The sequence below is a fragment of the Rhinoraja longicauda genome, chromosome 1 (assembly GCF_053455715.1).
Source record: "Rhinoraja longicauda isolate Sanriku21f chromosome 1, sRhiLon1.1, whole genome shotgun sequence".
In the NCBI taxonomy this organism is placed as follows: Eukaryota; Metazoa; Chordata; class Chondrichthyes; order Rajiformes; family Arhynchobatidae; genus Rhinoraja; species Rhinoraja longicauda.
Window position 1 is genome coordinate 48,863,375 of NC_135953.1, and position 26,766 is coordinate 48,890,140.

The 26,766-nt window shown below is 42.7% G+C and overlaps 1 protein-coding gene across 1 annotated transcript in view; it reads left to right on the forward strand.

The window, feature by feature from the left end:
- The window catches only part of mtrex (Mtr4 exosome RNA helicase), a 93,154-nt gene continuing 66,388 nt past the window's right edge, over nt 1-26,766 (forward strand). The window contains exons 1-11 of the mRNA XM_078396899.1: nt 1-106; nt 9,253-9,393; nt 10,472-10,538; nt 12,978-13,040; nt 18,100-18,212; nt 18,612-18,786; nt 19,351-19,441; nt 20,825-20,949; nt 22,550-22,648; nt 24,180-24,282; nt 26,627-26,758. Coding sequence (XP_078253025.1) covers nt 6-106; nt 9,253-9,393; nt 10,472-10,538; nt 12,978-13,040; nt 18,100-18,212; nt 18,612-18,786; nt 19,351-19,441; nt 20,825-20,949; nt 22,550-22,648; nt 24,180-24,282; nt 26,627-26,758 — 1,210 coding nt within the window. The 5' untranslated portion in view covers nt 1-5. The remainder of the gene's footprint in view (nt 107-9,252; nt 9,394-10,471; nt 10,539-12,977; nt 13,041-18,099; nt 18,213-18,611; nt 18,787-19,350; nt 19,442-20,824; nt 20,950-22,549; nt 22,649-24,179; nt 24,283-26,626; nt 26,759-26,766) is intronic.

The window sequence follows — 26,766 nt, forward strand, 5'->3', positions numbered from 1 at the left end:
TGGAGATGGCGGACGCGTTCGGGGACGATCTGTTCAGCGTGTTCGAGGAGGACCCCTCCAGGAAGGCCAAGGCAGCGGGCGGCGCTGGAGGAGCAGGGAAAGCGGGGTAAGAGAACCTCGCTGCTGGTTTCGCTGTTGACAAAGTGGCACTGCTTGAACCGCTGAAGGAAAAGGTGAAACTGACCCAACAAGCGGCGCGCGTGAACTCAGCTGCAACCTTGGTCATGCCATGCTGAAGGATGAATGAACAGTGGTGGGGACACGATCAGATGAGGGAGGGACTCTGGTTGAATGTGAAGCTCTTTGCATATGTAGAGGGATAAACTTATGATAGTTACTGCAATGCAAACTGTCTTCCCTCGGGCAGCTGGGGCATGTGTAAGTGATACAGTGTGGAAACAGGCCCTTCAGCCCAACTTGCCCACCGGCCAACATATCCCAGCTACACTGGTCCCACCTGCCTGTATTTGGTCCATAAATCCTCCAAACGTGCCCTATCCATGTACCTGTCTAACTGTTTCTTAAACGTTGGGATAGTCCCAGCCTCTAGCAGCCTGTTCCATACACCCACCAGCCTTTGCTTTGTGTGAATAAGTTACCCCTCAGATTTCTATTGAACCTTTTCCTCTTTCCATTCATCTTAAAAAATCACACACACGTACAATATGCAGTTGTTCACACTATTTATACATGTAGCTACCTTGTGGAAGATGAGGTGATGTTCCTCCAGTTTGCATGTGCTCTCACTCTGGCAACGGAGGAGGCCCAGGACAGAAAGACCAGAACAGGAAGGGGAGTTTAAATTAATAGCAACAGGGAGATCCAGCAGGTTTTGGTGGACTGAACACATGTGCTCAGCAAAACAGTCGCCTAGTCTGTGCTTGGTCTCACCGATGTAAAGGAGACCATATCGAGAGCACCAAATGAGGTTCAAGCAGGTGCATGTGAATTTCTGTTTCACCTGGAAGGGCTGTTGGGGTCCCTAGTTGGAGGTGGGAGAGGAGGGATAGGAGCAGATGATACATCTCCTGCTGTTACTGGGGAAAGTAGGGGCAGGTGAAAGTGGTAACAGAATCTTGTATTTCCCTTGGGTAGCTTACAAGGGATGAACATAGAAATCTCTAAGTTTAGGTAACACCCAGCCCTTTTTTCTTTTCACCTCTCTTCCCCCCCCCCCTTCCTCTTCCTGACTCCAGTGTGCATCATTCATCCCATCTCCTTTCCCCTCTGTCCCTTTCCAACTATATCCCTCCCTCTGGCTTTACATTTCACTCCATTTCTCTCCTTATCAATATAATTTTGTCTCTGTGTTCTCTCCATTAGTCCCCTTTGTCAATCTTTTATCTCCTATTTATCTCTATTCCTTGTGACCCATCTGCAAAAAAACCCACTCACCTGTCTCTTGCCAGGATTTGAACAGACCCAACCTTTTTTCCAGCTTTCTCTCTCCCACAGCAATCAGTCTGAACAAGGTCCTGGTGCAAAACATCGCCTATCCATGTCTTCCAGAGTTGCTGCCTGACCTGCTGAGATACCCCAACACTGTGTGTTCTATGCAAGATTCTAGCATCTGCAGTTAATAGCAAGATTCTTTAACAGCATTAATGTACAGAGGGATCTTGGGGTCCACGTCCGTAGCTACCGAAAATGGAAACAGAAGTACATAAAGTAAGAATCCAAAGAGATTCTGTGAAGAAGATTGACACACAATGCTGGAGTAACTCAGCAGAACAGGCAGCATTTCTGGATAGAAGGAATGGTGATTAAGTACATTGAGAGAAAGAGGATAACCAAAAAGAGAATAGTGCCCCTCAGAAATCAAAGTGATCATCTCTGTGTGAAGCCACGGGAAATGGGCAAGGTCCTCCACGAGTATTTCTCCTCTGTTTTTACTGTGGAGAAAGACATGAATATTGATACAATGACCAAGAAAGCACACCAATGCCTCTACTTCCTTAGAAGGCTTAGGAAGTTTGGCATGTCCACTACAACTCTCATGAATTTCTACAGATGCACCATAGAAAGCATTTCATCAGGATGTAGCACAGCTTAGGTTGGGAACAGCTCCATCAAAGACCTCAAGAAATTGCAGCAAATTGTGGACGCAGCCCAGACCATCACACAAACCAACCTCCCTTCTATTTACTCCATTTATACCTCACGCTGCCTCAGCAAGGCCAGCAGCATAATCAAGGATGAGTGACACCCTGGCTACTTCCTCTTCTCCCCTCTCCCATCAGGCAAAAGGCATAGAAGTGTGAAAACGCACACCACCAGATTCTTCCCAGTTGTTATCAGGGAATTGAATCATCCTACCACAACCAGAGAGCAGTGCCGAACTACTACCTACCTCTTTGGTGACCCTCGGACTATCCTTCGACCCGAACTTATTTCCACCTACCTCGACTGCCTGCTCATGTCCCACCGAACTTATTTCCACCTACCTCGACTCCATCCTATCCCCCCTGGTCAAATCCCTCCCCACCTACGTCCAAGACACCTCACATGCTCTCCATCTCCTCGATAACTTCAGTTTTCCAGGCCCCCACTCCTTCATCTTTACCATGGATGTCCAGTCACTCTACACTTCCATCCCCCACAAGGATGGTCTTGAAGCCCTCCGTTTCTTCCTCGACCGTAGTACCAGCCAATCCCCATCTACTCACACTCTCCTCCGCCTAGCAGAGCTGGTTCTTACCCTTAACAACTTCTCCTTTGACCTCCCACTTCCTCCAAACTAGAGGCATAGCTATGGGCACTCGCATGGGCCCTAGCTATGCTTGCCTCTTTGTCGGGTACGTCGAACAATCCCTGTTCCGGACGTACACTGGCCCCATCCCTGAACTCTACCTCCGCTACATCGTCGACTGCATTGGTGCTACCTCTTGTACCCATGCAGAACTCACTGACTTCAAACACTTCACTTCCAATTTCCATCCTGCTCTTAAATATACTTGGACTATCTCCGACATCTCCCTCCCGTTTCTGGACCTCACCATCTCCATCACAGGAGATAGACTAGTGACTGACATCTACTATAAACCCACTGACTCGCACAGCTATCTGGACCACACTTCTTCCCACCCTGTTTTCTGCAAAAAGTCTATCCCCTACTCCCAATTCCTCCGTCTAAGCTGTATCTGCGCCCGGGATGAGGTGTTTCACACTAGGGCATCAGAGATGTCCTCATTCTTCAGGAAACGGGGTTCCCCTCTTCCATTATAGATGAGGCTCTCACTAGGGCCTCTTCTACATCCCGCAGTCTGCTTTTGCTCCCCCTTCCCCCATTTGTAACAAGGACAGAATCCCCCTCGTTCTCACCTTCCACCCCGTCAGCCAGCGTATCTAACAAATCATCCTCCAACATTTCCGTCACCTCCAACGGGACCCCACTACTGGCCACATCTTCCCAACCCTCCCCTTTCTGCGTTCTGCAGAGACCGTTCCCTCCGTAACTCCCTGGTCCACTCGTCCCTTCCTACCCAAACCACCTCATCCCCGGGCACTTTCCCCTGCAACCGCAGGAGATGCAACACCTGTCCCTTTACCTCCCCCCTCAACTCCATCCAAGGACCCAAACAGTCTTTCCAGGTGAGACAGAGGTCACCTGCACCTCCTCCAACCTCATGTATTGTATCCGCTGCTCTAGATGGCAACTTCTTTACATCGGCGAAACCAAACGCGGGCTCGCCGATCGTTTTGCTCAACACCTTCCCTCAGTCCGCCTTAACCAACCTGATGTCCCGGTGGCTAAGCACTTCAACTCCCCCTCCCACTCCCAGTCTGACCTTTCTGTCATGGGCCTCCTCCAGTGCCATAGTGAGTCTCACCGGAAATTGGAGGAACAGCACCTCATATTTCGCTTGGGCAGCTTGCAGCCCAGCGGTATGAACATTGACTTCTCCAACTTTAGATAGTTCCTCTGTCCCTCTCTTCCCCTCCCCCTTCCCTGCTCTCTCTCTATCTTCCTGTCTTCACGTATATCCTTCCTTTGTCCCGCCCCCCTGACATCAGTCTGTAGAAGGGTCTTGACCCGAAACGTCACCCATTCCTTCTCTCCTGTGATGCTACCTGACCTGCTGAGTTACTCCAGCACTTTGTGAAATAAATACCTTCGATTTGTACCAGCATCTGCAGTTATTTTCTTACACTACTCGGACTATCCTTGATTGGACTTTGCTGGCTTTACCTTGCACTAAACGTTATTCCCTTACCATGTATCTATACACTGTAAATGGATCGATTGTAATCATGTATTGTCTTTCTGCTGACTGGTTAGCACACATAAAAGCTTTTAACTGTAGCTCGGTACACGTGACAATAACCAAAACGGAACTGAAGAAGACTTCCGACATGTTGTAAAACACAAGCAACAGCAACGAAAGGAGAGACTTGCATCAAGAAGGCCCAACATCAAAACCACTCATTCATGCCTACAATGTAGTAAAGTTTGTGGCTCCAGGCTCAGCTTCTTTAGCCAGCTCAAGGCCCAAAGAAAGCACCCAGGAGGAAAATCTTACTCTCCCTTTGAGTGATCTTCAATGATCATGGGGATTAGTGCTGGGACCTTTACTGTTTGTGGTTGTATGTTAATTACTTGGATGCGAAGTGTGATGATTGGGGAAGGTTGTCTAAGGCAACAGTAGAATGTAGATCTGTTGTTTCAATGGTACTTCATTGTCACATTTACCTAGATACAGTGAAATTTCGTTTGCATACAGTTCAGTCAAAATATTTCTGCACATAAGCACAATCATACTTTAATTACAAGAGTAGTAGATTAGATTACTAATATTAGATTAGTAGTAGTAGTAGTAGTAGATTACACTGAGACAGTACACGAGCATTGCCATGTCCAATGCTATTTTATATGATTCAAATCCAAACATGTTAAAAATGTAGTCTTAACTTGGCCATAAAGGCCCATTGTCCTGGCGGCAGCATTGGGTTGGAGTTGCAGGGGTCAGCCTGGCCAGGCGAAGTTGATGTCCTCCAACCCTACTCCTCCACTCCTCGCCACTGCAGACTGAGTCTGATCCGTTCGTTCTGCCTCTTGGCATGATCCACTCAAGCCCAAGCTGTTTCAGTTATCCTACTCCACCAACACCTAAATGTGGACACGTTGGCCTGCAATCATGCCGCCCTTCTCACGTGCCCACTGCTCAGACTCCATTCCTGGAGCGTCTCCAGCAGCCGACCTGTGATCACCCAGGGTGTCTCCAAGGGTGAGAGAGGTAAGACCCTAGCTTGGTCACCAGCATCGTTCTTTTCCCGTGTGGTGCTAGGGTGGAAAAAAGCATATAAAATTACTGTTTCGCTGAACACTTGATCTTGGTCTGCCTAGGCTTACTGAATCTCCTGGTTGTTAACCATTTTAACTCCCCTTCCCACTCCCATACTGATGTGTCTGTCCTGGACTGCCCCCATTGCCAGAGTGAGGACACACGCAAACTGGAGGAACAACACATATTCTGCTTGGTCGGCTTACAATTCAATGATATGAAAATTGCATTCTCCAATTTTGGGTAAACTCTAACCAACCTCCCTGCCCCACCTAGATTCGCACCGATTTCATCCCTACCCTTCCGCATACATTCCTTCCTCTGGCATCACAATTCACAACTCTTTGATCCGATTGTCTTGCACCTTTTGATCATCTCTGGTCTTTGCCCAAACCCTTGCCTCTGTTCACCAATTACCTGCCATGCTTTGTCAATAGACAATAGGTGCAGGGGTAGGCAATTTGGCCCTTTGAGCCACCACCACCATTCAATGTGATCATGGCTGATCATTCACAATCAGCACCCCATTCCTGCCTTCTCCCTATACCCCTCCCCTCTCCAGCCCCTCCCCTCTCCTCCTCCTCCAGCTTTCCAGATGCTGGAATCTTGAGTAAAACACAAAGTGCCGCAGCATCTCTGGAGTACTTGGAAAGGTGACGTTTCGGGTCAGGACCCTTCTTCAGACTGGTCAGTGCCTCTTGGAAAATTATCAGTTTATGATGTTTCAGACAAAATATTCCAAGTTTCCAACCAAAGTTCTCTAAAGCTACAACAAAACTATCTGATTACTCGTTGCCCCAACCAATGAAGGCAAGCTTGCCTTATGCCTTCTTTACCACCCTGTCCAATTGTGCAACCACTTTCAGTGAACCAAAGTCGATAGATTTCAAGATCCTTCTCTATTTCAGTCCTTGCAAAAGTCCTATCATTAACTGTGTACTTTCCATTTGCATTTGACCTTACAAAATGCATCACTTTACACTTGTCCAGCTTAACCTCTGCCATTTATTTGCCCAGATTTCCAACTGGTCTATATTCTGCTGCATCCTTTGACAGATTTTCTCGCACTTTCATTGTACCTGTGCCTCAATTTAAACACTGCAGAAAGACCCTGAGGCGTGGCCTCTCCATGCCCTCCGAATATGCTGCTTGACCTGCTAAGTTATTCCAGCATAGTTGTTTTGCATTGCAAGTGTGTGTTATTGTCAACAGACTACCTATTGAAAATACTATGTTAGCTTGTGTAATGGAAATTAGATTTTAAATAATTTAAAATAAATTAATAAGACAAAATCAATCTGTCACCTCAATGGCATTATGGATGCCATCTCCACAGGTGGTCAGCTGTAACCAATTCTCGTCAAATGTTGTTTTTCTTTAATAACTCATCAGTAGTATTTTTGTTAACATAGTAGTGTGTCCAAGGCAGATGATTGGGGACGAGAGGCAAAAATAGATTAGCCATGGTCAAATGGCGGAACAAACTCGATGGGCCAAATGTCAGTCTGAAGAAGGGTCTCGACCCGAAACGTCACCCATTCCTTATCTCCTGAGATGCTGCCGGACCTGCTGAGTTACTCCAGCATTTTGTGAATAAATACCTTCGATTTGTACCAGCATCTGCAGTTATTTTCTTACACTTAGTCTCCTCCTATGTCTTTATGATCTAATTATTTGTGTATTGAATCAAGGAACACAAGTGTAGACTTGTGCAGGTGTGGATTTGTATAGCAGCCAAAAGTCTCCAAAGGAGGGTAGAAAGGTTGAAGTGTTTATGAAGGGAAGTGAGAGTAGAGAATTATACTATGGAAATAGTTGTAAATCTTAATCTACTGCCTAAATGATTAAGAATGTAACCAAGTGAGGATAGAGGTGAGGAAGATAAGAGCTGTGTAAAAATGATACGGTTCAATGATTAAAAATTAATGGCAAAAAGACAAAATAAAATGGGGAGTGAAGTTCATACTCTATTATGTGAGCAAAAGGATTTTACAGAGATCGGTTAAAATGGAAATGATAAACTGAATTTGGGTTTACAATGCATGTATGTGAAAGTGTGGTTAAATAAGGCCAGTGAGCAATTGGTACAGATATTCCCTTGGGAATAATATGTGGTAATAATAACAGGGAAATCATACCATTGACGAGTACAATCAAACTATACCCAGGTCCACAGGTAGTCCAAAAAAAACCCCAAGATACAGAATGTAGTATTAAAGCTATAGAAAAAGTCCAGATTTTTAAAAAAGTGCAGGGCCACAAGGTAGGTTGGACAATTGGGGCTACACCCTTAGGTTACGAGAGATCCTTTCAATAGTCTGAAAATAGCAAAGAGGAAACTTTTCCAGAATCTGATGGTATGTGTCATCAAAAGCCTATGAAATAAAAGATAGAACATGAAGAAGTGGAATGTACCAAGGCACCAAAAGACTAGTTTACATCTTTTCACGTCACTGGGGAAGAGACAGTTGGTATAATGGAAACTTTGAAAATTGATAGTATAAAGCTGAACATAAAATAGGTAAATCACCAGTGCTATTGAGAGTACACTTTGGGGTCTGAAACAAATACAGGAGGAAATCGCCAGGGCACTGACCATCATTTTTCAGTGCAATTTGAATATGGGGGTGATGGTAGAGGACTGAAGAGTGGCTAATGTTACGACTTGTTAACAAAAGAGGGTGAGGATAAACCAAGCAACGACAAGTCGGTCAACTGTGGTGGGAAAGCTTTTAGAAACATTGATCTGGGACGTGGACAATAATCACCTGTGGAGGAAAATGGATTGGTTAAGAAAAGATGGCATGGATTTAAGGGCAAATTGTTTAACCGATGTGATCAAATGTTTTGATGAAGTAATGGATATTGTTGAGGATTATGCATTGTGACAGGCCCCTTGGATGCCGCTCTGAACCCGATCACTGGCTGACAGGCCAGGAGAGGCCAATCCCCAGTATCATTGGTATCGGCTGCGTCCAATTAGTTGAGATTGGTATGGCCACCTGAACCTTGTCAGCCTTCTCCTTATAAACCCAAGGGAGAAGGTGAGTGAAGAAACAGAAGAGAAATAGGAAGAGAGGAGAAAGGAAGAAGAGAGAGATAGAGAAAGTGGGATGGCTAGCTGTGTTCCATTATCGCAGGTTTGAGAAAGATTGAGCCACTGGGACAAACCAGAGTCCGTGGTCAAGACTGGGCTGCCAGGAAGAAGCCCTAGACGCCATCACCTCTACTGAGGCTAAGTCCGAGTAGCCAGGGCAGGCCTGAGAGGCCAGTGCCTCTACCTGCCCACAGAAAACGAGGGACTGCGCCCACACACAGAGGCAAAGACTGAGCCTCCAGGATAACCCAGAGATTACCAGCGCACCCCTCGTCAAGCCCAAAGCTGAGTGGCCAAGATAAACCTGAGACTGGCACGCCTCCTCTCAAGGCGAGGGTGAACTGCAGAGAGAAGCCTGCGATTGTTACGTCTCTTCCTTCGAAGACCTGGACAAGCCTGAGATCGCCAGCGCCACTGCACATGCTCCCTGATGGTGACGGACAGTGCCCCCATGCCGTCCTGGACTTTCTTACCATTGTAAATAAAATATATCACGTGAGTACACCCTTCTGCGAGTGTTGGTGTGGTCGTTGCTGTCCTGGCATCATCCCCGATGCCACAGCATTTAATGTGTGGCCGAAGGTGCAGTATAACAGACTTAACAGCAGAATTGAAGGTCTTAGACACTGATTGCATGGACATGGAGTTGGCTAAATAACGGTCAACAGAGGATTCTGATGAATGGTTGTCTTTTTTTGTACTGAAGGAAAGAGATTAGTGGCATTCCTCGGAGCTAAATGTCACGGCCATTGCCTTTTCAGATCTAGGAGGAAATAAAAGCTGAAAACAGTCAGCATCTGGTCCATGTCATAGGGATTCATTTATAATTCTCTTAAGGTCAAAGCAAATCCTGTTTTGACTTGTGTTTTACAGGAAGGTCACTGCTGGAACTCTTCAAGACGCGAGTATTATTTCTTCAGTGAAGAATAAACGTGATGGCGATGCTGATAATCCAGATGACACGATATTCGGAAAAAAGCCCAAACTCGAAACCATATCCGCAGAGGAAATCAAGTAATGTTTAAAAAATACGAGTATTCTTGAAACGTAGTTGATAAAATGTTTGTAATGAAAATTAATCAAGCCAAAATATTTTGATGTTACATAATATTTATTCACTTAGTCCACAAAAATAAATCTTCCATTCATTTAGTTGGTTAAAACATTTTTTTGAAAACTGAAACTTAATAGACTCTTGAATGCACAGTTGAAGAATGCAACTCTGCAATGTCAAATTGAGGAAAACATTCTGCAAAAGCTTCAAGTTGAGGAACTTTAAGGTTTATCCATTGTCAATATTTGTCAATTGTGGACACAGCCCTGACCATCACACAAACTAACCTCCCCTCTATTGTCTCCATTTATACCTCACGCTGCCTCGGCAAGGCCAGCAGCATAATCAAGGATGCATCGCACCCTGGCCACTCCCTCATCTCCCCTTTCCCATCAGGCAAAAGGTATAGAAGTGTGAAAACGCACACCACCAGATTCAGGAACAGTTTCTTCCCAGCTGTTATCAGGCAACTGAATCATCCTACCACAACCAGTGAGCTGTGTTGAACTACTATCTACCTCTTTGGTGCCCCTCGGACTATCCTTGATCGGACTTTTCTTGCTTTACCTTGCACTAAATGTTATTCCCTTATCATGTATCTATACAGTGTAAATGGATCGATTGTAATCATGTATTGTCTTTCTGCTGACTGGTCAGCACACTACAAAAGCTTTTCACTGTACCTCGATACTAGTGACAATGAACAAAACTAACTAACTTAATATACCTGTACTATAATTTGTTGAAAATCGATAGAAGCTAAGTAAACATGACTCTCAGACAATTTGCTAAAAACTTCTCTGACAAGAACATGTTATTTCTAAAGTTTAAAAGTGGGAACTGAAGCATCATTGTCAAGCTCTGTTTATGAACATGAGATCAGGAAAATGGTTTGTCCAAGTTTATTATTAGATACCATGACACTGCAGATGTTATAAATTTATAAGTAATGATTCACTTTCTGATTCACCTTGAGCGTATTGCTAAGATTGACATGTTATGACAAGTACTGCTTACCCTTTGAATTTGGTTATTTAGTCTTGCAGACTTGATGCCCAAGGTGAAGGTGGAAGAAGTGGAAACTGTAGAGGCATGTAACCATGAGGTAAGTGCCTTAAAATAACTTTTTTACATTGTTCTGAACTTTTGAAAGAAATGCCACTCAGAAAATAATCAATATTAATGTGAAATCCCTGTGAATCCCAAAGAGCGTGGTTCTCATGCATCCAATTAAAGATTGATTGCTGAATTTTTTTTTTTTAAGGGTTTAGAGATACAGCATGGAAACTGGTCCTTCGGCCCACTGAGTCCATGCCGACTGTTGATCGCTCATTCACAGTAGTTCTGTTATCCCACTTTTTCATCCACTCCTGACACACTAGGGGCAATTTAACAAGGCCAATGAACCTACCAACCTGCTCATCTTTGGGATGTGGGAGGAAACCAGAGCAGCCAGAGGAAACCCATTTGGTCATGGCGAATATGCAAATTCCACATGTACAGCACCTGGGTCTCTGGCTCTGATCAGCAGCTTCACTGTACTGCCATTTCATATACATGTTGTGCATGGACAGCATTTTCCATCACCCTATTCTTAATATAACCCTTGAGAGATAACTGCTCCTAAGTTGAATCGCATTGCAGTTGATCATGGGATAAACTTCTACCCTGGACAACTAAACAATATATGTTGTTGTTCATCCTTCGGGTTCGAAGATGACCATGACTTCACTTTCAGTTGGAGGATTGGTGACTGTGGGTCCGGAAGTGACTGGTGAGGCCAATCCAGGCCCGGAAGGCACGCCCACACGTAGGACACAAGTGGATGGCTGCTGCAGTGGTAGTGGAGGTAGCCCGGGCCTTGAGCGTGGTGCGTTTCCTCTGGGCCTCTGCAGTGCGTCTGTTCTCTGCTGCACGGGCTCCTGTGGTGAGCTTGCTATGCCAGGTTGGACGGTCCAGAGCAAGAGACTCCCAAGTGCTGAGGTTGATGTCCAAGTCTTTGAGGGACACTTTGAGGCAGTCCTTAAACCGTTTCTTCTGTCCTCCTACTGAGCGCTTGCCCTGACACAGTTCTCCATACAGAAGCTGTTTTGGCAGTCGACTCTTGGGCATTCTGACGACATGGCCTGTCCATTTGGCTTGGGCTTTCCGTAGGAGGGTGTGGACGCTGGGGATTCCGGCCCGTTCCAAGACCTGTGTCGGGAATTTTGTCCTGCCTCCTGATGTGAAGGAGTCTGCGTAGGCAGCTCAAGTGAAAGTGGTTGAGCTGTTTGGCATGTCTGCTGTAGACAGTCCAGGTCTCACTGGCATAGAGAAGAGTGGTGAGTACCACTGCACGGTTTTGAAGAAGGGTCCTGACCCAAAACATCGTCTCTCCATTTCCCCTCTCAGCTGCATGACTCACTAAGTTCCTCCAATAGTTTGTTTTTTGTTGTAAGTGATCGGTACATTGAGTTTGTTTTGAACCACCATTGTGAGAAAAGGTATAAAACATGGCAGAATATGATTTCTGTAGCTCATTATCAGCTAACATTAAATTATCAGTATTGTTGTAAGTTTATGTAGTTGCTGATCTACTGAGTTTTGATTGTTTCATCATGAGTGTATTAGTAAGACTTGCATGTTCTGACATTTAATGTGTGCCCATTGAATTGGACTATTTAAAGATTTGCAGACTTGATGCCCAAGGCTTAGAGAACAGTTCAGTAAAATTAACTGAGCATTTAACAAATGGACTTCGATCAGTACAGCATAGAAACTGAGCCCTGACCACAATGTCCGTGAAGAACATAATGACAAGTTAAACTAATTTCATGGCTGCATGTGATTCATATTCCTCCATTCCCCGCATAGCCATGTATCGACCTAAAATCCTCTTAAATGCCACGATTGGATCTGCCTTCACCCCCTCCCCAGGCAATGCATTCCAGGCACTGACCACCTACTCTTTAAAAGAAAACAACTACCCTGCATATCACCTTTAAACTTTGCTCCTCTCACTCTAAAATTATGACCTCTAGGCTTTGCCATTTCCATCTGGGGAAAAAGGTTCTGATTATCTACCCTATCTCTGCCGAAAGACTGTACCAAAAGATTCACCTTTTTAGATTCCTAAAAATCCCTAAATTCCCAAAGACGATTGTAATTATTGATCAGGAGAGACAAAGCAAACAACCATTTAGTGCTGGATCAAGATGGAGATGAGCAGAAATGGTAGAGCAGAAACTTTTCCGGCAAATAACAAGGAAATCTCATTGAACCAACAATAATACTTCAGAATGATGTTCCTTTGGAGACAACAAATATCATTCTTTTCTAAGTATTGGACAGGGCATGAAATGTGTTTCTTTTACAATTGCGATTTCTTGGGTTGTGCTAAGCTTATAAATAAACATCTGGATCCAAAAGAATGGCCAGACATTTTCATTCTGAATCACTTCATTAAAAAAAATCAGGTGTACTGATTATTTCCTACATGTAAACTTTGAAGTATACTTAAATCATCCAAATTGTAAAATAAAATTACTTTTGCTATAATTTTCAGGTGGCCATTCCAATGTACGATGAATATCAGCAACTAAAACCTCGTGTTGGAAAAGCAGCAAAGGTACGGTCCTGTTGAGCTTTCTAGATGGTTGACTACATATTCCTAGCAATGGTGATGGAAGTTTCTGAGGAGCTGTGGAAAAAAACCATGTAAACTCTAAGACTGGAATGGTCCTTAGGTGTCAAAATGAGCAGCAGTCTGTAGTTAGTGTAAAATATTGAGAGATTATTTGATACAAAATTCTGTTTTTGTAAATGGATCCTGAACACAGGAGACACTTACCTCTGTTCCCGTGTCCACGAGAAAACGCTACCCCGAATGACAATTCCAGGTGTAGAGGAGGCAGTGCTTCTGGCCGGGCGCAGTAGCCACTACGGGCGTTCGACCGAGGCGTTTCCCGAAACGCGTGCAGGGTGGTCGGCATTGGCGGGCCGCGGAACCTCATCTTTGCTGGTAGTAGCACCACTCACCCTTGCCGGCGTTGCTCGTGACTGGCTTCACTGCCGCACCGTTGGTGGAAGCTGGGCCCAGCCGATTGACCTGCCTAGGCACCACCGCCGCCCGGCTGATGCTGGTGCCACCCTGCAGTTTTGCCTGCCACAGCATGTCCGCACTGGCTGCCAGCCGTCGGGGGTCGGTGAAATCATCCGCGAGGAGTAGGCAAATGTCCTTGGGCATCTGCTCGAGGAAAACCTGTTCGAACAGGAGGCAGGTCTTGTGTCCGTCCATCATGGCAAGCGTTTCATCCATAAGCACGACTTCCTAGGACAGCTTGCGGTCGCCTAGGCCCTCCATGTGCAGGAGTCTGGCTACAAAGTTACGGCGGCTGAGACCGAAAATGTGCATGATGAGCGTTTTGAGGGCCTCGTACATGCCGTCGGTTGGTGACTGGCGAAGGTAATGGATTATGCGCCTGGCGGTGTCCTGGTCCAGCGCACGTAGTAGTATTTAGTGGCATCGGCAGTGATCTGGCGGATGTGGAACTGGGCTTCAGCCTGTTGAAACCACACATGGGGCTGTGATGTCCAGAAAGCGGGCAGTTTGATCAAAACTGCATGCTGCTGGTCTGGGTTGTTGGCTGCATACATGATACAATCCAAAATAGGCCGTTTTGCATTGTCGGGATTACCACTGTAGAGGTCCACGCATTGTGTAAACACTGTTTAATCATTAACCAAATACAGTTCCATCGCTCACCCACGTGTGCCCAAGTTCAAATCCCAGCTGCCAAATCCTTTGTTCTCCCAGCACACAACGCCCCCCACCCCCGACCGCGTGATTGGTCGGCCCGGATCACGCCCGGTCCATGCGAGAGTTCAAGCCCGACAAACGACGGTTCGATTCTAAAGTGGCTTGGCCCGCCGCAACGTGACCAAAAAGGTCGATGAGGGCAAAGCTGTAGATGTTGTATACATGGATTTCAGTAAGGCATTTGACAAGGTTCTGCATGGTAGGCTGCTCTGGAAAGTAGGATCGCATGGGACTCAAGGATGGAGAGCTGAATGGATAGCAAATTTGCTCCATGAAAGGAAGCAGAGGGTGATCGAGGAAGGTTGCTTCTCAGACTGGAGGCCTGTGACTAGTGGTGTGCATCAGGGCCTGTTACTGTTTGTCATCTACATCAATGATTTGGATGAGAACATATAGGGCAAGATTAGCAAGTTTGATGATGATACAAAAGTGGGTGGTTTTGCAGATAGTGAAGATGGTTGTGAAAGATTGCAGCAGGGTCTGGATCGATTGGCCAGGTGGGCTGAGGAATGGTTGATGAAATTTAACACAGAGAAGTGTGACGTGTTGCTTTTTGGGATGTCTATCAAGGGCAGGACCTACACAGTGATTGGTAGACCTCTGGGGAGTGTTGTAGAGCAAGGGATCTAGGAGTGCAGGTGCATGGTTCCTTGAAGGTTGTGTCGCAGGTAGATAAGGTGGTCAAAAAGGCTTTTGGCACATTGGCCTTCATCAGTCAGAGTATAGAAGTTGGGAGATCATGTTGCAGTTGTATAAGACGTTGGTGAGACTGCATTTAGAATATTGTGTTCAGTTCTGGGTACCATGTTATAGGAAAGATATTGTCAAGTTTGAAAGGGTTCAGAGAAGATTTATGAGGATGTTGGCAGGACTAGAGGATGTGAGGGAGAGGTTGAGTAGGCTGGGTCTCTATTCCTTAGAGCGCTGGAGGATGAGGGGTGATCTTATAGAGGTGTACAAAATCACGAGAGGAATAGATCGTTTAGATGCACAGTCTCTTGCCCAGTGTAGGGGAATTGAGGACCAGAGGACATAGACAATAGACAATAGACAATAGACAATAGACAATAGGTGCAGGAGTAGGCCATTCAGCCCTTCGAGCCAGCACCGCCATTCAATGCGATCATGGCTGATCACTATCAATCAGTACCCCGTTCCTGCCTTCTCCCCATACCCCCTCACTCCGCTATCCTTAAGAGCTCTATCCAGCTCTCTCTTGAAAGCATCCAACGAACTGGCCTCCACTGCCTTCTGAGGCAGAGAATTCCACACCTTCACCACCCTCTGACTGAAAAAGTTCTTCCTCATCTCCGTTCTAAATGGCCTACCCCTTATTCTCAAACTGTGGCCCCTTGTTCTGGACTCCCCCAACATTGGGAACATGTTATCTGCCTCTAATGTGTCCAATCCCCTAATTATCTTATATGTTTCAATAAGATCCCCCCTCATCCTTCTAAATTCCAGTGTATACAAGCCCAATCGCTCCAGCCTTTCAACATACGACAGTCCCGCCATTCCGGGAATTAATCTGGTGAACCTACGCTGCACGCCCTCCATAGCAAGAATATCCTTCCTCAAATTTGGAGACCAAAACTGCACACAGTACTCCAGGTGCGGTCTCACCAGGGCCCGGTACAACTGTAGAAGGACCTCTTTGCTCCTATACTCAACTCCTCTTGTTACGAAGGCCAACATTCCATTGGCTTTCTTCACTGCCTGCTGAACCTGCATGCTTCCTTTCATTGACTGATGCACTAGGACACCCAGATCTCGTTGAACTCCCCCTCCTCCTAACTTGACACCATTCAGATAATAATCTGCCTTTCTATTCTTACTTCCAAAGTGAATAACCTCACACTTATCTACATTAAACTGCATCTGCCATGTATCCGCCCACTCACACAACCTGCCCAAGTCACCCTGCAGCCTTATTGCATCTTCCTCACAATTCACACTACCCCCCAGCTTAGTCAATGATGCAGGCCTTTTGGTCACCTTGCCCATCAAGTTCTTATCTATGCAAACCCCATTTACTAGCATTTGTTTCAGTAGAGTTCTATGCCCTGGCAATTCAAGTACTCATCCAGATATTTACTGAATGCCATGTGAGCACCTGCCTCCATCAACCACTTGGGCATGTTCCAAATTCCAACCATGCTTTAGATGGAAAAAATATTCTACCTCCAATCCCCTCTAACCCTTTGGCTTCAACCGATATTCTCTGATTATGGACACATTTGTCTGAGGAAACGTTTCCATCTATCTACCCTACCCCCTCATAAATGTGTATACTGCTGTCTGGTTGCATTCACGAAGGGCGCAATCGTTTCGTGTCAAGTCTCTTCTCAGAACCGAAGCAGAATCCTCAACAGCACCAGTGATTAAAAAATAACAGCACAGTCATTGAAGACTATTTTGCTCCATTGAGGTCATCATCACATGGTAGTTTATTGTGGCCTCATTCACTTCTCTTCCTACTTCATTCTTTCTGCATACATCCAATCTCATGAGCATTTGCTGATATCCCCTTTTCTGTTTGAGAGAGATCTTTGTTTGGCTTGTTCTTGTGGTCTGTTTTCATTGTCCACATAACACTCAGACAATTAATTACATCATTGGCTACTCCATAGAAAATTGAAAAAAAACTTTTACAAATGGTCTCAGTTCTTCACCATCTTTGGTAATTACAGAACCAAGGACCCTAATAACAGTTAACAGAAACAGCAGTGCTTGTGTCATCGATTTGTAAAACAGTGCAATTCTTTAACCTTAACCTTATTTAGCTAACCTTCTCGCCATGTTTTATGATTCAAATTTTACATCTTTTCAAAATTAAAAAGGCGAAGGGTTTGTTCAAAAGTAAGTGTCATTATTGCCATATTGACTTGCGATTAAAATACGAGGGTTTCACTTGCAGTATTTTGAAATTATTTATCTCTGTCATCAATATATTATATAGCATTGTGGCATGGTTTTGACAAGGTCTTGATAAAAATCATGGGATCAATCTAAAATGAATGTTTGAACGGACTGGAAAAGTGTTTAATGTAATATGAGTTTAAATTTACCTCGGCTCTTTCAAATGCTCATGAAAATCTTGGTATTTTGGTGAATTTCGGGAATTTTTACCTTAATGGTTTTGACGGTGAATGGTTTTTAAATCTTGAAAAGCACAGAGAATGCTGCTTCACCATAAAACATTGTTCCGTATCAATTAATTGAACGTCGTTTTCCTTTGTCAATTCTGATTGCAGGGCTTCATATCAGCCACAGGATGGTGCTATGCCAGTATATATCATTCAACATAAGTAATTTATGTTCCAGCTAATCACAGTTATTGCATAATTGAATAGCTATGGATTAAGTTATTTCATTCCCTCTGTTTTGTTTTGCGTATTTTCAGAAGGGATTGGCTCTATTTTCCTTTCGGTTATCACATTGCAGAGACCAAATTTATTGCCCCATTCTGTTGTCCGCTGCCATTTCATCAGGTTAATCTGAAGCCCACTTTCAGTTACTGTTTGCTTTGTTGGTTTTTGTCTTATTTACTGTTTAACATATGCTGTTTTATATCAAAATAAGGAATGGAATGAGTTACAAGCAGGCTATTTTGTCCCTCCTGCCTATATGTGATCTTCCTTGATGGAGAATTCCAAGGGGTTTACTACCTTTAAGTGAAGATATTTATTCATCTTTGGTTTGATAGATCAACTACTTAATGTTTATATTTCCATTACTCCATCAAATAGTGAGACAGCTTTTGCCAAAAATCTGTTATATTAAATATACGAAAATATCATAGCCATACAGCATAGAAACAGCACTGATATTTTTACTTTTAAATGGTTCTCTTTTTTTTAAATTCCAGGAATACCCTTTTATCCTGGATGCTTTTCAAAGAGAGGCCATTGCTTGTATTGACAATAACCAATCTGTATTGGTGTCTGCGCATACATCAGCTGGCAAAACGGTTTGTGCTGAGTAAGTGATCATCATCAAACTAGTTGCCTGAACCTTTGTGCTCGTCAAGAGAGAAATATTGGTTATTTTCTTGCATTTTTCTATGTACTTCACGGTCTGTGTGTCGGGCTGTTTAAATGCCTTTTTTTTCTTAAAGGAATTCTGAAATAAAAACACAGTATGTTCTGACATACACAAGATACATTAGTATCATCGCGTAATATGGAGATGTGTAGTTAGTATTTGTACTTTTGGAATCTCATTTTGCTTCAGATTTCTAACATGCACAATTTTCTCATTCTGTGAAATATCCATATATTTCTTGGCTTTCAGTTAATGCAACTGGTATTAAATACAGCAGGAATACCTATTTAAATGTCTTGAAAATATTCTCTGATAGATTTTTTTCTCATTCTCTAGGTATGCAATAGCCCTTGCTTTACGCGATAAGCAAAGAGTTATCTTTACCAGTCCTATCAAAGCATTGAGCAATCAGAAGTATCGTGAAATGTATGAGGAGTTCCAGGATGTGGGATTAATGACTGGTGATGTTACTATCAATCCAACGGCTTCCTGCTTAGTTATGACAACTGAGGTAAAGTTAATTTGTGTCTCTGCTTGCATGTTTGGTGCTATGTGAACATAATGGCTAGGGTACAGTGATTGCCTGCAAAAGAATTGTTCATTGTGTTTATACGGACCTGCAGACTTTTAGTGAGTTTTTGCATGATTACTTGGGTTAATTAGACTGCTATTTCAGCACAATACACTCCTCTGGACTGAGGTCCATTGTGAACAGCAAAAATAGAAAAAGCTGGAAAAAACCAAACATCTGTGGAACAAGAAATTGAGTTAATGTTTTAGCTGAAGCCTCTTTGTCAGAACTTTGAAAAAGAGATGAGAAGGTAGCTTTGAGTTGCAAGGAAGGTGGAGATTAATAGGACCCATGGAATATCTGTGATTGGTGAGACCAATGTTGCATTGGGGATAATTTGATGGCAAATAGGTTAATAGGGCAGTTAGAGGCTGATTGAAACTTCTGCTTCGAGGCTGTCAAAGACAGAGAACATGACCACACAAGCCCAGCATATCAAGCTTACTCGTATTTTAGTAGTTTTGTTTTTTTGTGACTTGAACCTTGTATTATATATTTGGGCAGATTTTAAGGAGTATGCTCTACAGAGGATCAGAGGTTATGAGAGAAATGGCCTGGGTTATCTTTGATGAAATCCATTACATGAGAGACGCAGGTGAGTAAACACTTTATTATGAATACAAAATAGCAGCTTGCAGTAACATAGGGAAAGTATGAAACAATATTTTAAACATTTATCAACACCACATCCATATCCCTCTGCCATGTCTATGAACTGCCATGAACTGTGAGGAAGATGCTATGAGGTTGCAGGGTGACTTGGACAGGTTGTGTGAGTGGGCGGATGCATGGCAGATGCAGTTTAATGTGGATAAGTGTGAGGTTATCCACTTTGGTGGTAAGAATAGGAAGGCAGATTATTATTTGAATGGTGTCAAGTTAGGAAAAGGGGACGTACAACGTGATCTGGGTGTCTTAGTGCATCAGTCACTGAAAGGAAGCATGCAGGTATAGCAGGCAGTGAAGAAAGCCAATGGAATGTTGGCCTTCATAACAAGAGGAGTTGAGTATAGGAGCAAAGAGGTCCTTCTGCAGTTGTACAGGGCCCTAGTGAGACCGCACCTGGAGTACTGTGTGCAGTTTTGGTCTCCAAATTTGAGGAAGGATATTCTTGCTATTGAGGGCGTGCAGCGTAGGTTTACTAGGTTAATTCCCGGAATGGCGGGACTGTCATATGTTGAAAGACTGGAGCGACTAGGTTTGTATACACTGGAATTTAGAAGGATGAGAGGGGATCTTATCGAAACGTATAAGATTATTAAGGGGTTGGACATGTTAGAGGCAGGAAACATGTTCCCAATGTTGGGGGAGTCCAGAACCAGGGGCCACAGTTTAAGAATAAGGGGTAGGCCGTTTAGAACAGAGATGAGGAAAAACTTTTTTAGTCAGAGAGTTGTGAATCTGTGGAATTCTCTGCCTCGGAGGGCAGTGGAGGCCAATTCTCTGAATACATTCAAGAGAGAGCTAGATAGAGCTCTTAAGGATTGCGGAGTCAGGGTGTATGGGGAGAAAGCAGGAACGGGGTACTGATTGAGAATGATCAGCCATGATCACATTGAATGGCGGTGCTGGCTCGAAGGGCCGAATGGCCTACTCCTGCACCTATTGTCTATTGTCTATTATCTAATACGTACCTAGAAGCTAACAAAATATTAAAATTGAAAGAGTGCCATCATGACCTACCCTTGGGTATTTTAATTTCCTAAATGGACTTTGAAGTTGAGTAGTGTGCAGAAAAGAAACATAAATGTTGAAAAAATGGACAGTATTAAGTACAGCATTTGTTGTGTTCCAGCAAATAGCATATAACTGGTTTTGTCTACTTGTGAGGTGGGGAATTTTTGGAGTAGTACTGTTTCTGATAATGAATGTCTATTTTCTTGGTTTGTACCTAATTATGTTTGCTTGTTAAGCCAAGCATAAATTTAATAGTTTTCATGGAAATATAAGAAGTTAATTTTACTTATTTTATTTTTAGAGCGAGGTGTTGTATGGGAAGAAACAATTATTCTTCTCCCAGACAATGTTCACTATGTGTTCCTTTCTGCAACCATTCCCAATGCACGCCAATTTGCTGAGTGGATTTGCCATCTTCACAAACAGGTAATTAAGTACAAATTTTAGATTCTTTGATAAAGAAATAATATGCAAAATCTGGAGTTCCTGTAATAATTGCAGACATGTTATGATTTTAGTTGAAGTGCTGTAATATTTAGGCCTCCTTTTAAGAGTTTCTTATGGGTTCTTTGTGTCTGGAGATTAGTTGGTGAGGAGGAGATTGACAGTAAAGAGAATATACTGTATGTCACGTCATGAACTGAAAAGTGGTGTGATGGAGCAATAGGTTTGACCACAGGTGATCAATAACTTGGATGCAAGTGCAGCCATGAAAAGATCATGCAGTGGAACTGTTGTTTATGTAGTTGGCAGCTGGAAATTTCATGGGGGGCACGGATTAAGTGAGAGAGGAAACTCGTAAGTTTATGGGGAAGAAAGAACACGGGCCAAAGTGTTAAAATTAGAGTCCAGTCATTCCAGAATAAAATTGTGAAGAATTTCATGAAATTGCAAATACTAACTAGATCAATTGCAAATTTCAAGAAATAAGAGAATGACTTTAGCAATACAGTGCAGAAACAGGCCCTTTGGCCCACCGAGTCCACACAAACCAACGATCACCCCATTTACAAGCACTATTCTGCACATTAGGAAAGTTTTACTGAAGCCAATTAACCTAGAAACCTGTACGTCTTTGGAGTGTTGAAGGAAACCGGAGCACCTGAAGAAAACCGACGCAGTCACATGGAGAACGTACAAACTCCGTACAGACAGTACCCATAGTCGGGATCGAACCCAGGTCTCTGGTGCTGTAAGTTAGCATCCCTCCTGCTGCGCCACTGTGCCGCCCCTAATATGTATTGTTAAAAAAAAATAAGGGATGCAATTCGAAGGCAGCCATATAAATGAGGGATATCGATTAGCCAATGTCCCAGTGCAGTTTAGTCAGCAAAGTGGGTTTTAAGAAGGTACAGATTGTTCAAGAGATGCAATCAACACCAATACCTGGCTGTTCATTTACTGAGTGAAAATGACTAGATCGTTGATGTAACATGACTAGCACACATGCAGTCAAAAGAACTGTTTAGAAATAATTCTTTGAGATGAAGCAGTTTGACTTTGTTACAAAGGTACATAATTATTACAAGGTTATTTGTTAAAAAGGTTCTTTGTGAAAGTAAATTACTTTTTCTGTTTTCTTTTGTATGCTAGTAATCAAAGTAAAAAGATATTTCCCCCCTCCAAATACTTTAAATTCGATTTTTTAAATAAAACCCAATGCTGAATTCTGCAGACGCGTCAATTACATTAAGCAGTAATTATTTTGCTTTATCACATTTTAAAACCATGCATTCTGGTATAACATATTAAAAGTTTTGAGCACATGGATTTTTCCAAGAGCCAGGAGAATTGAGATAAACAATGCGATCTCAAAATAATCCTGCTTGAAAATTGGATTAACAGATTGTTTTATAACATAGAAATAGCTCATTTTATTGGTCGGAAGCGTTATCCATCATCCTTCAGTCTTTACCCATATTATTTGCAGTTCTGGACGCAAGCTTTAACATATTGCTCATAATGCTGTAATAAAGATTTTTTTTGATTCTTTGGTAATCAGGATATTGATCACAATTTATTTCAGCCTTGCCATGTAATCTACACAGACTATAGACCGACTCCTCTGCAGCATTATATTTTCCCAGCAGGTGGTGATGGATTGCACTTAGTTGTTGATGAAAATGTAAGTGAAGCTCATCATTGAAACGCTCTGCATTTCTTAATAAAATTGTATTAATTATTGTTGTGCTGAACTTGTGTAAATTGAAAGAGGTTGCAGTAAAGAACGGTGGCAAGTTTATGGAAAATTGCATCTGAAGGTTGAACAAGGGACACCTTCCTGACCGCAAGTCATATGTTGAAAGACTGGAGCGGCTAGGCGTGTATACATTGGAATTTGGAAGGATGAGGGGAGATCTTATCGAAACATATAAGATTATTAAGGGGTTGGACACGTTAGAGGCAGGAAACATGTTCCCAATGTTGGGGGAGTCCAGAACCAGGGGCCACAGTTTAAGAATAAGGGGTAGGCCATTTAGAATGGAGATGAGGAAAAACGTTTTCATTCAGAGAGTTGTAAATTTGTGGAATTCTCTGCCTCAGAAGGCAGTGGAGGCCAATTCTCTGAATGCATTCAAGAGAGAGCTAGATAGAGCTCTTAATGATAGCGAAGTAAGGGAGTATGGGGAGAAGGCAGGTACGGGGTACTGATTGAGAATGATCAGCCATGATCACATTGAATGGTGGTGCTGGCTCAAAGGGCCGAATGGCCTACTCCTGCACCTATTGTCTATTGTCTAAAACTTGGCTGACTCCTCTACTTAGTACAGAGGAAACTGCACTATTATAGGCACAATCCTGTGGATGTGGGTTCACAACACAGCCTTTGTGTGGAGTTCCAGATGTCAGTAGAAGATGCCAACCTTCCATTTGGAAGATGTCCTGGGGAATTACCATACTGGGCTTTATTTATCACTTCAGTCAACATCAAGGAAGCAGATTATTTGACAAATATCACATTGCTGCATTTGGGTTTGCTGGGTGCAGATTGGCAACTGTGTTTCCTGTATTACAGCTAATTAGGTTAAAGTTTCACAATTCTGGCATGTACATTCATAATTGATGAACATTTAAATCAATGGGATAAGGAACATCTGTGAAACCCCATTTTTGATGACAGAGTCAAGTATAGGAGCTCAATAATAAAGGTTGATGCTTTTTTTGCCTTCAACCAATTAAATGGGTGATCCATCTAGATCTTCACTTTATAGAAGTCATGTGCTTGATATGGCAAAGGCTGTAAGTTCTATCAGCATCCTAGCTTGGTGTTGAAGATTTAACCTCGCAAATCATCCAATGCTCTTGTCGGAAAAGGGGCCACTTTTGTCGATCTTTCGAAAATATTGTAAATTCAAGCTAGTTCATGGGTTGTCTGTAGCTTGGTAATGCAGTGAAAATTATTTGCATGTCACTGTTCAATAGAAATTTGCAAAAGCATGAGCCAGCCTTGAAGAAAATAATAATCTATTGCATCAAATAAGTTTCAGTTCATTGGCTTTGATCAGATCGTTATTCTGTGGTTACGTTTTCGTAAATGATTAATTCAACGACAAATATAAAAATATTTTTACAATTCTCTTCCAACTCTATAGCCAGTTGTGAAAATGACTTTGGGTGCATATTCCTGATTTTTGGATGTTATCTTTATAATGTAGGGAGATTTTAGAGAAGATAACTTCAATACAGCTATGCAGGTACTGAGAGATGCTGGCGATCTTGCAAAAGCTGATTCGAAGGGGAGGAAAGGAGGAACAAGAGGTACAGAGAAAGAAACTAATATGATTTACATTGTTGGTATCTAAAATCAATTTACAGTCTTTATCATTGGCTTAGATAAGGTAAGCAAGTGTAACATATAAAAGGTATACAAGGAGGTTAAAGTCTAAGTGCTAAAGACTCTTCAACAATTAGATTCCGGTACATCCAAGAACACTGTGGGAAGCTAGAGAAGAAATTGCAAGAGCCTAGGCTGAGATGTACACATCATTGTTAGCCGCAAGTGAGGTACCGCAAGACTGGAGGCTAATGTGCCTTTATTTAAGAAGGGCTGCAAAGCAAAACTTGGGTACTGTAGCCTAACATATGTGGTAGGTAAGTTACTGGAGGGCATTATGATGTGCATTTGGAACGAGGAATTAATTGGGGAAAAGACAGCACAGCTTTGTGCGTGGGAGATGGTGTCATGAGTTTGTGCAAAATGTTGGGGAACCTGTACTTTGAGTTTTGTATTCAGTTTTGGTCACCCGGCTTTAGGAAAGATGCGATTAAGCTGGAAAGAGTGCAGAAAGGATTTACAAGAATGTTGCTGGAACACAAGGGCCTGGGCTACAGCGAGAGATTGGTTAGACTAAGAAATTATTCCTTGGAACACAGGAGACTGAGGGACGATCTTATAGAGGAGTGTAAAATCATGAGGAGCATGGAATGATGTACATTCATTCTGTTGGGATTCGGGAATCAAGAACTAGAGGGCATATGTTTGTGGAGAGGGGTAGGGTTTAATACCAAGGGGGTAGCTTTTTCCACACAGTAGGTAGTGTGTATATATATATATATATATGGAATGAGCTGCCAGGAGAGGTGGAGATGGTTGAGCAGGTGCAGTAACAACATTTAAAATACATTTGGACCGGTACATAGATAGGGACGGTTGAAAGGGATATGGATCAAATATGGGCAAATAGGACTAGCTGAAATGGGAAGCTCTTCATCTTAAAGTTCCATGTCGGGCACTGCATAAATTACCCAAAAGATAAACTGAGGTTTAAGTAGAACTCTGACAGATAGGTTAAGTCTTCTGATGAAGTGTATTTGAATACTTTAAAAACTAAAACATTTCAAATCTGAAATAAAAAGAGCAATTGCTGTCAGGTCATTCAGCATCTGTGGAGAGAGCAGTGGAGTTAATGTGGAATGTTACTTAACACTGAATGTTAAGTACTGGAGTAACTCAGTGAGTTAGGCAGCATCTCAGGGGAACATGGAGAGGTGACAGGTTGGGACACAACCCTAAATGTCGCTATCCATCTTCTCCAGAGATGCTACCTGACTTGCAGAGTTACTCCAACACTTTGTGTATTTTAATGTTTAAAATTGATAATCTTTCAACAGAACTGAGATGATGAATGGTCATTAACCTGAAACATGAACATGGTTTCTTTTCCCATAAATGCTGTCTGGCCGGCTGAATATTTCCATGATTTTGTGTTTTGTATTTTTGATATTTTCTGGTAACCTGGAAATCTTGCTTAAAAAAAGGCTGGTAGGAGTTCTGTTAAAACTGATTATTTCGAATGAGCAGCAGTCTTACTGTTCTTTACATCTAGTAATGTTATGCCTGACCTTCACGTGACATTAGCTTGATCACACTTCGATCACAGAAATTTCACAAGCTCTTATAAAAAATGTAATTGATAGAATGATAACTTTTCATTGATATAAAGTTTGAAAATATGGCTGTTATTTTTTACTATGTCTTAATATTCAAAGTAACGTACAACTGAAATGAAGTAGTCTCATATTTATGGTTATTATTATTTATGGCAAAAGTACAATATATTTTTGTGGATGCAAGGTTTAATTGAGCAATCATTTTGGATAAATGTATATTTCTATGGCCAGTCAAATGCTGTGTTCAATCACTGTGGAACAAAATAAATTATTATCCCTCAGGAAAGTAGGCTCATTTACAACCATATTAAATAATCTCCCACTTCTGTTCATATTTTATATTAAGTGCTTTGCATTTGCAGTTTTTATGTTTATGAATCATACCGAGAAATTTTGAGATGTTTATTTCATATTCAAAGCAAAACAAACAGGGAAAAAAGATAAAATTGTGTTCATTTAAAACATAACTCTCAGTATACGCATACACCCATTTGACCCCCGACCCCCAGCTCTCAGTCATAACCCAGAAGCAGGTATGTGGTTGAATGTGAAGTCATTATTACTCTTCTGCTCGGAGGAGGAGGCCAGTATCTGCTGCCTGGGTCCACTTTAGCTTTGAGCTTGAAGATGGCATTCCCTCTCAGTTGCCTTCTGTTTCCAACTGGACCAGGGTTGTTATGCTTTTGTAAGTTTCTGTTATTGTTACCCACAGGGCCATCAAATGTATTCAAGATTGTAAAGATGATCATGGAAAGGATTTTTCAGCCTGTTATTATCTTTAGCTTTAGCAAGAAAGACTGTGAAGCGTATGCTCTGCAAATGACCAAACTTGACTTCAATACAGGTAAGAAT